This window comes from Nannobrachium achirus, assembly GCF_963921795.1.
Source record: "Nannobrachium achirus genome assembly, chromosome: 10".
Lineage (NCBI taxonomy): Eukaryota > Metazoa > Chordata > Actinopteri > Myctophiformes > Myctophidae > Nannobrachium > Nannobrachium achirus.
The window spans coordinates 8,638,280-8,651,133 of record NC_137819.1 but is presented as its reverse complement, the minus strand read 5'-3'; the positions used below and the strand labels follow the sequence as shown (position 1 = coordinate 8,651,133).

General features: G+C 43.4%; 2 protein-coding genes across 2 annotated transcripts in view; one reads left to right on the top strand and one right to left on the bottom strand.

The window, feature by feature from the left end:
- LOC308292229 (putative tyrosine carboxypeptidase MATCAP2) overlaps positions 1-12,854 on the bottom strand; it is a gene marked incomplete at its 3' end in the record, with an annotated part of 36,689 nt that overhangs the window by 22,771 nt on the left and 1,064 nt on the right. Inside the window, exon 2 of the mRNA XM_080734535.1 lies at positions 9,911-10,043. Coding sequence (XP_080590661.1) covers positions 9,911-10,043 — 133 coding nt within the window. The remainder of the gene's footprint in view (positions 1-9,910; positions 10,044-12,854) is intronic.
- On the top strand, positions 424-978 carry LOC308292271 (phosphatidylglycerophosphatase and protein-tyrosine phosphatase 1-like; the record flags this gene model as incomplete). Its single annotated transcript, XM_080734586.1, has 1 exon — positions 424-978. The coding sequence occupies one exon, from the start codon at positions 424-426 to the stop codon at positions 976-978; it is 555 nt and encodes a 184-aa protein (XP_080590712.1).

Below are 12,854 nucleotides of genomic sequence, written 5' to 3'. Positions count from 1 at the left end.
CGTAACCAAGGCAACTGTCAACTGCCAGTATGGTGTGAGAGCAATTGAGAGCCTTCGCAACTCTGTAGACTCAATGGAACAACTTTACGAGCTTCACTCTGTAGACTCAAGGAACAACTTTACGAGGTTCGCTCTGTAGACTCAACGGAACAACTTTATGTGATTTGACGTTCACAGTGAGTACGAACGCTGGCGCGCCACGCTCGCTCATTTATATCTCAGAGTGTTCGGATGACGTCACGGTTGATATTGGCGATGTAACAGCGATACTAATAAGGAGTAAGGATGTCACGATTCCAATTCGAATCGCGCCCTACATAAGGAGGCTGGACCTTCATCAAGCTGACCTCCATCTGAAAACACTTCTTGTGCCAGGGAACGCCCAAGGACCCCCAGAGAGCCCCCCACATACAAGATCTAGTAATGCTCTCAGCAGCAGCAGCCAGGGTGCTGTTCTACCCCACCCTGGTCTACACCCTGCTGATGGAGAAGCTCTCGTCCAGACGCTGGTTCGACAGGATAGACGACACCGTCCTGCTGGGGGCGCTGCCCTTCAGATCCATGACCAGACAGCTGGTGGAAGAGGAGAAGGTCAGAGGCGTGGTCACCATGAACGAGGACTACGAGACCCGCTATTTCTGCAACTCCGCCGCGGAGTGGGCGTCGGCCGGCGTGCAGCAGGTGGTCCTCAGCACGGTGGACCTGACGGTGGTCCCCAGCCTGGAGGACCTCCACCGGGGGGTGGAGTTCACCCTGCGTCTCAGAGCGGAGGGCTCCAGCGTCTACGTCCACTGCAAGGCCGGACGCTCCCGCGGCGCCACCATGGCGGCCGCCTACCTCATCAAGCTCCACGAGTGGAGGCCGGAGGAGGCCTGCTCCAACCTGAGCTCCATCAGACCTCAGGTCCAGATCCGCTCTGCCCAGATGGATATGCTGAGGAGCTTCTACCGGGACGTGTGTGGAGACCAGAGAAACTGATCTACCTGGAGGTGTGTGGAGACCAGAGAAACTGATCTGTCTGTGAGGACAAAGATTTCTGGATCCGCCTACAAATAGCCTCCTAAGCGGGCGCTGGGGTCTGACGGCCGTTTACTGGTGCTATAGATCCCGCGAGAGTGTGTTGCTGGGACAGGGAAAGGGAGAAAGGGCGGTAATAAAGCTGATTTTCTCCTTTTTTGTGTCGCTGAAAAAATACACTTAAGTATGACAATTTTGTTAATATTTTGTGGCTTGTGACAATCGGGTCCTATATTTCGTTCACTGATCCATCTATGACATTGTCAACCGTTGATAAAACACATTCTCTAATCGTGTAGACTTCTTGTAAACTAATGCATATAATTTGTAGTTTTTTTTACTGAATAGGTGCCTGGTCTAGGTGTTTTTTTTCTTAGATTTGCCTACTATTTCTTTACAGTTGATGTATTGATGTTGATGTACTGATGTATTACCTTGCTTATTGTAAGTCGCTCTGGATTAAGAGCATCTGATAAATGCTTAAATTGTAAATTGTAAATATAAGTACAACCACAGTCAGTCTTATACTGTTGGCAACTGAGCAACTCCACGTGGCATTTGTGGCTGTACATATTTGGTGGCCAGACCTACTTTGAGGAAGAGTTCTTCAATGATCTGTGGGAATTCAATCCAGAGACCTCCTCCTGGAAGGAGGTTGAGCTAACGGGAGTCCCACGTGGGAGAACAGGATTGTTCTGTTACACGGTGGGAGGTCGTTTCATCCTTTTTGGAGGAGTTGCAGACCCCTCCGAATGGGTAGATACTAGGGCATTCACCGAATATTCGAATATCAAAGTCACTATTCGACGTTGTTCACTGAAGTTGAATATTCGCTTATTTTAATTTATTTATTATTTTCTCTTTAAAAAAGATATAGTTTTGCCCCTGTTAATGCTCTATACCAGGGGTTCTCAAACCTTTTTAGGCTGTGACGCCCAAAATAAACATATTTGAACTGGGGACCCCCACCCTGACAAGTATTACATTTAATGTTACTTGGTTCCGCAGATAAATATTGTGGAAAATATAGCAGATCTAAATGCTCACAACGCCTCGCAACGCGAGGCGTTGTGAGCATGTAGTTTTCACAATGTTCGCCTCTTGCTGACTTAATATTTGACAGTTTGGCCAGTGTGGCGAGTCCTTTCGAATATTTGACTATTCGAATACTTTGAGGTCGAATAATTTGAATACTAAAAATCACTATTCGTGAATATAGTAGATACTATAGTGATGATGATGAAGGCTCCCGGCTGGTTTCATCATTGGAAGAGGATGGTGACGACCAGTATATCTTAGATGTGAAGACCTCGTTTGAAGACGCCATGTGAGGAAATCTCGCTTTTTCGAACGCACATCATTTTGACAACGGAGCGTGGGCAGGTATCGCTACTCTCCCCACGGAGGTTAGGGTTAGGTTTGGTTGTCGAAAGGATGACTTGTAGAAATAGCGACACGCCATCTCATCTTCATCACGTCTCCAGAGGAGAGAGCATGCTCATCTTCAAGTTCACAGTTAGCCCTGGGTGTCCTACAGACTGTCCTAAAACAGCTCCAATCAAAGCCTTCTCTCACAACGTAATTCTGCCTGGTACGGAAACTGCACTGCCCGAGAGAACATGCAAAGCTACAGCGGGCCGTGCAGTCAGCACAGTGCACCCGGTTTATGCAAGTTTTCAGAGTACCCCTTGTACCCATCCGTCTGTCTGCCTCTGTCCCTTTAATGCATGTATCTGTCAGTCTGTGTCCCTTTATGCCTATATATGGATATTCATGTATCTGTCAGTCTGTGTCCCTTTAATGCCTATATATGGATATTCACGTATCTGTCAGTCTGTGTCCCTTTTATGCCTATATATGGATATTCACGTATCTGTCAGTCTGTGTCCCTTTAATGCCTATATATGGATATTCACGTATCTGTCAGTCTGTGTCCCTTTTATGCCTATATATGGATATTCACGTATCTGTCAGTCTGTGTCCCTTTTATGCCTATATATGGATATTCACGTATCTGTCAGTCTGTGTCCCTTTTATGCCTATATATGGATATTCATGTATCTGTCAGTCTGTGTCCCTTTAATGCCTATATATGGATATTCACGTATTTGTCAGTCTGTGTCCCTTTTATGCCTATATATGGATATTCATGTATCTGTCAGTCTTTGTCCCTTTTATGCCTATATATGGATATTCACGTATTTGTCAGTCTGTGTCCCTTTTATGCCTATATATGGATATTCATGTATCTGTCAGTCTTTGTCCCTTTTATGCCTATATATGGATATTCATGTATCTGTCAGTCTGTGTCCCTTTAATGCCTATATATGGATATTCACGTATTTGTCAGTCTGTGTCCCTTTTATGCCTATATATGGATATTCATGTATCTGTCAGTCTGTGTCCCTTTAATGCCTATATATGGATATTCACATATTTGTCAGTCTGTGTCCCTTTTATGCCTATATATGGATATTCATGTATCTGTCAGTCTGTGTCCCTTTTATGCCTATATATGGATATTCATGTATCTGTCAGTCTGTGTGCCTTTTATGCCTATATATGGATATTCATGTATCTGTCAGTCTGTGTGCCTTCTATGCCCATATGTAGAGATTTCTGCAGACAGCCCTATAATGAAAACAATGGGTTATCCTTTTAGGATTCTTTTGAATGAAGGCTGGGGCTTTAACGAGTTCGATTCATTAATTACAGTCAAAAAATATACACATTTTTCGATCCTTTCTCACTGGACACGTTTCCGCTGTAGGAGTGGACGAGCTGCCCTGTGCCAAGATGGCCGCCATGTGGCGACGTCAGTCTCCATTGGCTAACAGCCAAGCAGACCGCTTTGCTTGGCCTAGTGCAGGGGTCTTCAACAGGGGGTCCGCGACCCCTAGGGGGTCCGCGGAGGTATTTTTTATTATTAATAATAAAAAATGCTCAATGGATATCACTGGTCATCATCTTGAATCCTTAAGAGGTGACCCCAAGCTACAAGAATCAGTTGAGAAAAAAACTTTTACAGGCAAATCCACGTTCACCCCCACGACTCCCGGACTATATGCAATTGACAGATTGTTGATATTATTGACATTTGTTCTCAGTTAATAAGTAGTATGTTTAGAAATGGTAGTGGTACGGCCCACCCTGCTCGCTGTAACTTGTACTTGTTTAAAATAAAAAATATGTCGTAGCCCCGACCCCCCCCACCCTACGAGGTGGTAGGGGGTCCCTGCTCCATCTCCCCATCAGTTTGGGGGTCCCCGGCCTGAAAACGTTGAAGACCCCTGGCCTAGTGGATTAAAAAAAGCTCACTCATTGATTCACTCGTATACCAGAATTTAAATGTGTTTTAATTGAGAAAAGGGCAAATACTTATATTTTTAGAGATTAAAATGTAATTAATTTTTATTAATTAATTACAAGCCTCAAATTAATTAGAAATTCAATCAATCAATCAATCAATCAATCAATCAATCAATCAATCAATCAGTGTGTCCCTTTTATCCCCATACATGGAGATCCATGTAAGGCTTGTCAAAGTGCAGGAACATCTATGACAGCATATCATATTGATGTCATCAGGGTACTCCATATATGTGGATTTGGGGTTTTACATTCTTTTTCACAAGTTAGTCTCTGAGCCTTTTATGCCCATATATGTGACTGTCTGTCTTCCTGTGTACCCTTTACGCTCATTATGCTCCCTGGTGTCATCTAGTCCGGGCGTTTCGGGCAGTATGTTGATGGAATCGTGCACATACAATAAAAGCATGACATTTGGCACACAGTTAGAACATGCCATATGGAACATTGTTGGCAGTAGGGACATTGCAGATTTGTCTTTGGAAACTTGTGGGAGCCAATCAAAGTCGGGGTCTCATAGACTTTACTATACAGTAAAATAATAATAAAAAAACATATGCTTTAAGTAGCATGTGAGTGGTCAAACTAGGGGGTTTTCGTGATTCTGAATCCAATACAAACATTTGTTTTGCACGAAAAACATTCCTTGGGCTAAAAACTGCCCCCATAAAACTATGGTTTAGTGATGAGTCATCACTTTTCACAGTTTTGTGGGGGCTGTTTTTTGGAAAGGAAAGTTTTTCGTGCAAAACAAACAATCCTCTAACCGTTGGGCCACCGCTGCCCCTAAATGCTGGCTAAACGTCCAGCTTACCTCTGGAATCTAACGCCGGCTCCCTATTGGTTCACCAACTTATGTGCCCGCCTCCGCTCCCCCCTCTGCTCAGATCCTGCTCTGCCTCTGAATTCCACCCTTGTCCCTTTTATACCCATATATGGAGACCCCTGGTGTCATCAATATTAAGCTCATGTGGTCTATGACGTCAGACATCTATGATGTCAGACATCTCCAAAATTTGGGAAATAATTAATTTCAAGTCCAATGGTGAAAATCTATTCACTAATACATGGGACAGAGAAAGGGCGATAATAAAGTAGATTTTCTCCTTTTTTTTGTAAGATCCAATATTTAGTTCAGTGACCGTGGAGCTTAAAGGCCTGTCTATAATTGTTTGGTTCGGTGAGTTGTGTTTTCCGACGTACACATTTCCGTGCAATGCTTTTCAGAAGTCGCGAGGGAGGGATATCATTTTATGGTCGAAAAGGACCTTTTGACCGAAATCTTCGGTTTCGGTTGAAGTATAGACAGGTTTACAATGAATCAGAAGCTGTGTACACGTTCACTCTCCCAATGGAAATTAATTGACTCCAATAAAATAGAGGACGGACAGCCCCGCCCCCAGCCATTCACTTCAATGCAAGTGCTCAGTGGCGTTTTGAAGCATGTGGAAGTAGCTGAATCCAGGTGCATTCTGGGGGAAATTGGCACATAATTATGTGCCAAAATGTTTGACGTTGAGACGTAATGATGTCACCAACGACGTCGACGTCCATTGAACCCTATTGTAGACCCCAGCGGCGCGCTCTTATGCTCGTGCATGTATGTTTCACCCCGCCTGAAGTTCCAGCTTTGGCCAGTAGGGCGGCCGCTTCAATGTTTACAAGTCGTTCTGGGGGCTTGCTTCTTGTCAACCTACATCATGTGGATACGGGAAATAAACCGGAATTGCCGTGTGCTGTTATTTCCGTCCTGGGTGTTACCAATGATACTGATGATGCCTGTCAGGTTGGGTTCCATTGGGGCCAAACAGTGTCAAGGTGGCTGCTCACTGCTGCAGAGGGTGTGCTACACTAAATGGAACAGGACCTTCATTAGTGTCATTGGTAACTAGCCTGTAGAGGAGGTAACCTTACACCTTCTGCTACAAAGACCCAGGAGAAGACAAGATACCGCCTCATTCCAGGGCCGTGCAAACATACAGAAGATAGAAAGGTAGACTGAAGCAATAAGCCACAAGAGGCATGTGGTTACCTGGTATTTTATAACGGCTGAGGGGCGTGGTGAGAACCTATACGTATAGGATGTTAGGATTTAGAAAACATTTATAGCTACCCTGGTGCCTGGTACAGGAAGATAAGTACACAGGGCTCTTTTTCTCTATAACGATGTCTCTCTCTCCCTCCTTTGAGGGGAGTGTCTTAATTCCTGTATGAAAACTGTTGCTTTTCTCTGTATCTCTCAGAATGCATTCTCATGGATAAACTGACTTATTGTGCACAGTTTTCTCTCCTCATATTTGGCTTTGCGTCTTTTACTTTTCAAAATAACTCTGACTCAGAGCTTTTAATTCTATGGTTAAAAAATCCTAGCTATCACAAGCAGGCCCTAACAGGATCCATTCTGACATGTCTGCGTGTGCGTGTTTTGCGTATAAAGACACCAGCAGCAGCAGTGTGTGCTGTGTGGATCGATACGGACAAAGAAGGTGTAAAATTGACCTCGATCACAACACGCTCAGGTTTCGGGGGTAAAACAACAAACTGAGTTACTGGACTGTGATTAAAAACCCAGCCTGCTAATGGGCCCGTAGAGGTGGGGAATCACACCCACCTTCCCACCATGCACGTACGCATGCATGTACGCATCCACTGGCAGTGTTGTACCCGAACGCGTTCAAAGAACGATCGTTCGTGAACACGTTCGTATTTTGGGCGAACGTGAACTGAACGTAATTGTTTTCGCTTGATGAACGATATTGTCGAACGCGGTCATTCTGACGCCCGTGAACGGCGTTCGTCGGCGTTCGTCGGCCGTTCATGCGGCGGTCCGCGCCTCCGCGGTCGCCTGTCCTCTCCTCTCTCTTTTCATTCACATGCTCCAATAATGCACTGCACGCAGCTCCTTGAACGTTGATATGCGGTGCTTTCTGCACTCTGCAGTTGGCAGCTGCACTGTGAATCTCCTCCTCGTTACGTCTCACAAGCCTATACTTTGTCCTATGTGTGTTGCACGGCGAAAATAGCTGATCTGCAAGCTCACAACGTGTCGCATCCACGAGACAACGTGAGCTTGTAGATCAGCTATTTTAACCAACGCGGAAACACAAGTGTTTCGTATGAAACACCTGTTTGTTAAGACTCGGAAGGAGGCACTCCATTCCTATGGGTGTCGCTAACGCCAGGTTTAGAAACGTCTGCCTTCAGGAAGACTGGGCACTGGGCACATAAATATTGTGGGCACCTCAATGTTAAGTTGGATGAAATTATTGCTGTGTATGGTTCTATATGGGCTGTGTCAATAATTTTGACAAATAATAGCATGCAGCAACGTCTAAAAATGTATATATTATATATATAGACCTATATATATATATATATATATATATATATATATAATATATATTTGAATAGCCAAAAGGATAAAAACAATTATGGTTAAAAAAAGAACGAAAAAGAACTAAGTTAGTTCATTTTGGGGAACCATGAACTTTAGTTCAAAATATAGAATTATGAACTAGAAATGAACTAGTTCATTTTAGAAGTTCTGAACTTGAACTTGAACTAGTTCGTTTTTAAAGTGAACTTTCCCAACACTGTCCACTGGGCTTTTTCCCTCGGCTGGAGACACCATGGCGCTCGCCTGGCAGCCCTTACAGGCCCTTACAGGCCCCCCGAGTTGAACATGTCTGCTCTCAGCAAGCAGGGAAGAAGTGCCTTGAGTGCACGGTGCACGAGCGGGTGTACAGTAAATGCCCAGAGCAACGCCAAGCTGCCAGAGTTTTCAAAAACACAGCGCTCCCGATACAAACAATTACAAACATGCGCTGCACTCAGGAAAAGATAAAAAAAAAAACTACTACTTGGCGGACACAAGGTTTTAATCCCTAAATACATCGTCCTGTGACGAGCAGTGAAAAAGCTGTGACGCATTGTGGGCTGAATTCGTTGTGATAATACCTATACTACAGCATTACCAGGGCCAGACTGGGACATACTGTACATTCTGCCCTGGCATCTTGGCCCAGACCGGCACACCACAACCAGCGCTAACCAAACATAGAAGATCTACAAGCATCAATGCATGGAGGCAGCGGCGTGTTGTGGGCTTGTGTGCTGTTGAATGTTTGGGTGGGACTCCTGGGCCACAGTAGCCTGTGGTGCTACTGAAGGAATTGCCCTCTCCGCTTAGTGGCCGCCCAGCCCAAAAACTATTTCCCACTGGCCAACAGGCCCACTTTTATAGTCGGCCCACCGGGCATATGGCCGGTATGCCAGATGCCCAGTCCACCCCTGTACAGAAGTATACAGTGCAGTAGGGGTGGGCGATATGGTGATAATTATCGTTGAGAGGATACAATGTCTCCACGATATGCCTCGTATATATATCGTCATACAATGAGGGAGCCTTATAAGAAATCCTGTTTAATCGTTAATACAGAGATTCATTGCAGAATTCAATTAAACCTGCATTTTGGTCTAAATCATCAGTTCTCAAACTTTAAAATGTCAAGGTCTCCACTTAACTCTGACAGTATACAAATGAAACCAAATGGACCCGTAAGGGTCCATTTGGTGTCATTTGTATACTGTCAGAGTTACATACTTGTAAAGTTCACTTTAGACCTCCCAAAAGGAACCCAGAGAGTCTAGTTTTTGTCAAGTAACTTGAAAAATAACCATAAAAACCAAAGTGAAAAAAGAAGTGATACAGCTTGGGAAAACATTGTGATATTGTATGTTTCCATATCGCCCACCCCTACAGTGTAGTGTGATAGTTTTTAGTCTTGTGTAGCCACAATCTCTGAATGCTACAGTATATAGAGTCTGGAACTACAGCTCCCCAAATCAGAGTAACGGAAGCTGGCATTTCAATTCACAAAAATATATTTCAAAATATCATTTCTGATATGCTTATTGCTTAGATGATTTTTATTTATATGAGGATAAACGTAAGCGACTGTAGAAACGAAACGGAAGTGAGGAGGAGGATTCACGTGCACTTTTTGGTTCCTCATGCCGGATACTCATGATCAGAGCTTCCGTCTCCCAGACTTTATGACGGGAGCATGTGCAAATTGTGGGAGACAACAGTCAACAGTCTGGTGACGCCAGACTACACAGTTAGTGAATGAGCCCACAATCTGGTGCCTCAGTCAGCCTGCCCTACAGCCAGTGTTCTAATACATACAGTACTCCTTGGACTACTGTAATTCTCTCTTTTCTGAGCTCCTAATTGATGTCTAAGACATCAATTAACCATCTTCAACTCATCCAAAACACAGCAGCTAGAGTCCTCACTAGACTCTAGCTCACTGGAAATACGGCCACATCACCCCGGTTCTTGCCTCTCTGCACTGCATGGCTACCAGTGGCGTTCAGAATTGATTTTAAAATGACATTGTTTGTTTTTAAATCACTAAACGGATTTGCACTGTTTATATGTATGTTTAACCTCTATATTTCTAGCAAATGAATTGTATTCCCGAGTTTAAATAAAGGTATCAAACATATGAATCTATCTCACCTATCTCATGTCTCAGCATGCCTTCCAGCCAGTGTTCTCGTGCGGTGCAGATGTTGATGGTCAGTGTGGGTCTGCAGTTCACCACCGTCATGGAGGCCCTGGACAGCAGGTCGTCCGTCACGTGCACCACGATCTGTGGGTCGGACGCACACGCACACGCACACGCACACACACACACACACACACACACACACACACACACACACACGCGCACACACACACACACACACACACACACACACACACACGCACACACACAATTTACAATAGGCATTTAGCAGACACTTTTAATCCAGAGTGACAGTAAGCAGGTTAATCATGAGGTAATACCATCAAATGCATAGGAATAGCCATCTAGGATCACAGGTAAACCAGGAACCTAGCATTAAAACCCCTGATACACCTAGCAATTCTTTAATTAATATCAACCATTGGCAGCGTCATTGGATTAATCATTTTGTGCCTTCACGCGTGCAAGACACCAGTCATGTTGCCATACCTTATCAACAGGCATGAATTTATTTTAGGAGGTACATTTACATTTTTCCCCTTTAGCCAAGGTATGGCAACTGCTAGCCAGACCCAATTGACGCCTCTGGTCGTTGCTGGTTGATATTGATGAAAGAATTGCTACGTGTGTCATTAGTCAAAAACCATACATGGGCAACTGGCGGCCCGAGGGCCCAATGCTGCCTTTACTTACTGCGGCCCGCAGGTAAATATTATCGTTGTTACAATTCCAAACATGCAGACATGAACTGCTTTAACTCATTTAATGCCACCCTTTCACCACTAGAGGGGGCCCAGTGTGCCACAGACAATCCCATAGAGATATGCTGGTATATGCAGAAGCCCTGCAGCCATGACTTGCCTGAACACTTTCCTTTGTGCATGTACAGGAAGAGGATGAAGTTAGCTTGAAGTTAGCTATTGGCTACCAAGCATTTTAAAAGCCTTATTTTCGTCAACTTAGCCATGATTAAACCTTGCACACCTCATGCATGGGAAAAAAACAGAGAAGAATGAGCTCTAAAAAATCCAATGCAATCCTGGATTGCATTGTAGTGGGTTTGTGCAGTTTGTTCACAGCTTTCAAACAAAAAAATCCGATTGGAAATCCGTTCAGGCATTCTTGAGATAATAGCCATTATGTTTTACACTGTTGTGAGCTTGGAGGTCTGCTACCTGAGTTGTATGGGGGTTGTATGGGGGTTAAACATAAAAAATCGCGATTGAAATCATGTTCACTAGTTTTGATGGGGTCCAAAAAAAAAAATTCAAAATTTTTTTTTTCAATTTTTTTTTTTTTTTTTTTTTTTTTAAATCACGAGTATACTCGTGATTGGCACTGTGGGATACGCTAATATATCACGAGTATACTCGTGATTGGCACAGAATGAGTTAATTAATCAGTCTCTATCAGTAGCTTAACGTCTACTCGTCTAGTATAAATAAATACAAAAATATTTTAAGTGTATATATAATGATATAATAAGTATTTGTATTTAAAGGAGTAGTTCACCCCCAACATCACTTTTTTTCTATTGATTACTCATGCCATGGAGAGTAGAGTTCAATAATATTTTTTGGTTTTTGTCACATTCCTAAGACAAAAATGTGATAACAATAGATTTTCCCCCATTGATTCCGGATGGTGACCCGTTTCGAAACGGGTCACCATCCGGAATCAATGGGGGAAAATTTACTCGAATACATTTTTTGTCTTAGGAATGTGACAAAAACCAAAAAATATTATTGAACTCTAGTCTCCATGGCATGAGTAATCAATAGAAAAAAAAGTCATTTTGGGGGTGAACTACTCCTTTAAGTTCATAAAGTTAACATAAGTGTAGCTAAAAGCATTTAGTTATTCAGGATTCCATTTTAAAAAGTAGCCGATCTACAAGCTCTAAACGCTTCGCGTTGTGACGTGTTTTGAGCTTGTAGATCATCTATTTCTGTTACTTTTTTTATGACTGTAGAATGACAAAGTCGTCTATGCTATCTAAATAACATTTTGGCCTTTGAATGAAACTGCACGGTCGTCAAGGCTAGGATAAGTGCTACGGCAAGTATCACTTGACCTACAATAGACCTATAATAGCTCCATTGTTAACTTAAAGACCTCCATTAAAAACTGATTCGCTGCTGGAGCTCATTATTATGATCATCTCTTAGTTGAATTGTAACAGGATCCTTTCATAGTAGCCATACTTTACTATTTTATGGTGTATTGAAATGTAACACTTATTTCTTTACTTTCTGGGGCTGTGCGATGAAAAATATCATACTGTACCTCAATACTTACAAATCCAAATACCAAATACCTACATAGCTATGACTTTTCACCCCCGGTGTGATGAAAAGGCTTTACGCAGCATGATGTGAATGGACTCACTGAGGAGAGACTGAGAGCTTGTATCATTAAGTGAACATCATTCTCCTGCCTTCATTAGTTGAGGCATACTGCTGCACAGAAGGTGTCGGAGCCATTCAGTCCATATATCTATAACTAAAGCCATTAGTTGACTTGAGGCATCACTGCTGCACACAAGGTCTATATCTGCCATATCGTGTGCAGTGGAGTGTGATTCATTTGGAGGTTTCCGATCGTGTGCCTGTTATATAAACTGTCCGAACAAACAATAAATATAAATCACAATAGTATTTGTTCGCTCAAAATCAGTCAAAGGTCATGTGAAATGTCTCCTCCTGTTTTCTTTGTGTGGGTTGTCGCACAGTTTGGACAGCAAAAGGATAGAGCACCTCATCTCAATGGTCTGGCAACTTTGTTCCTCTACGACTGCCTGCCTATATGTTCCAAACCCCCCACCCCTCAGGTTTCTAGTGCTGACCTGCTCTAAGTGCCGACAATAGCATATAAAACACAATGAAGCAGCATTCTGCTTTGACGGGCCGGCGGCCTGGAATTAACTCCCAGTAC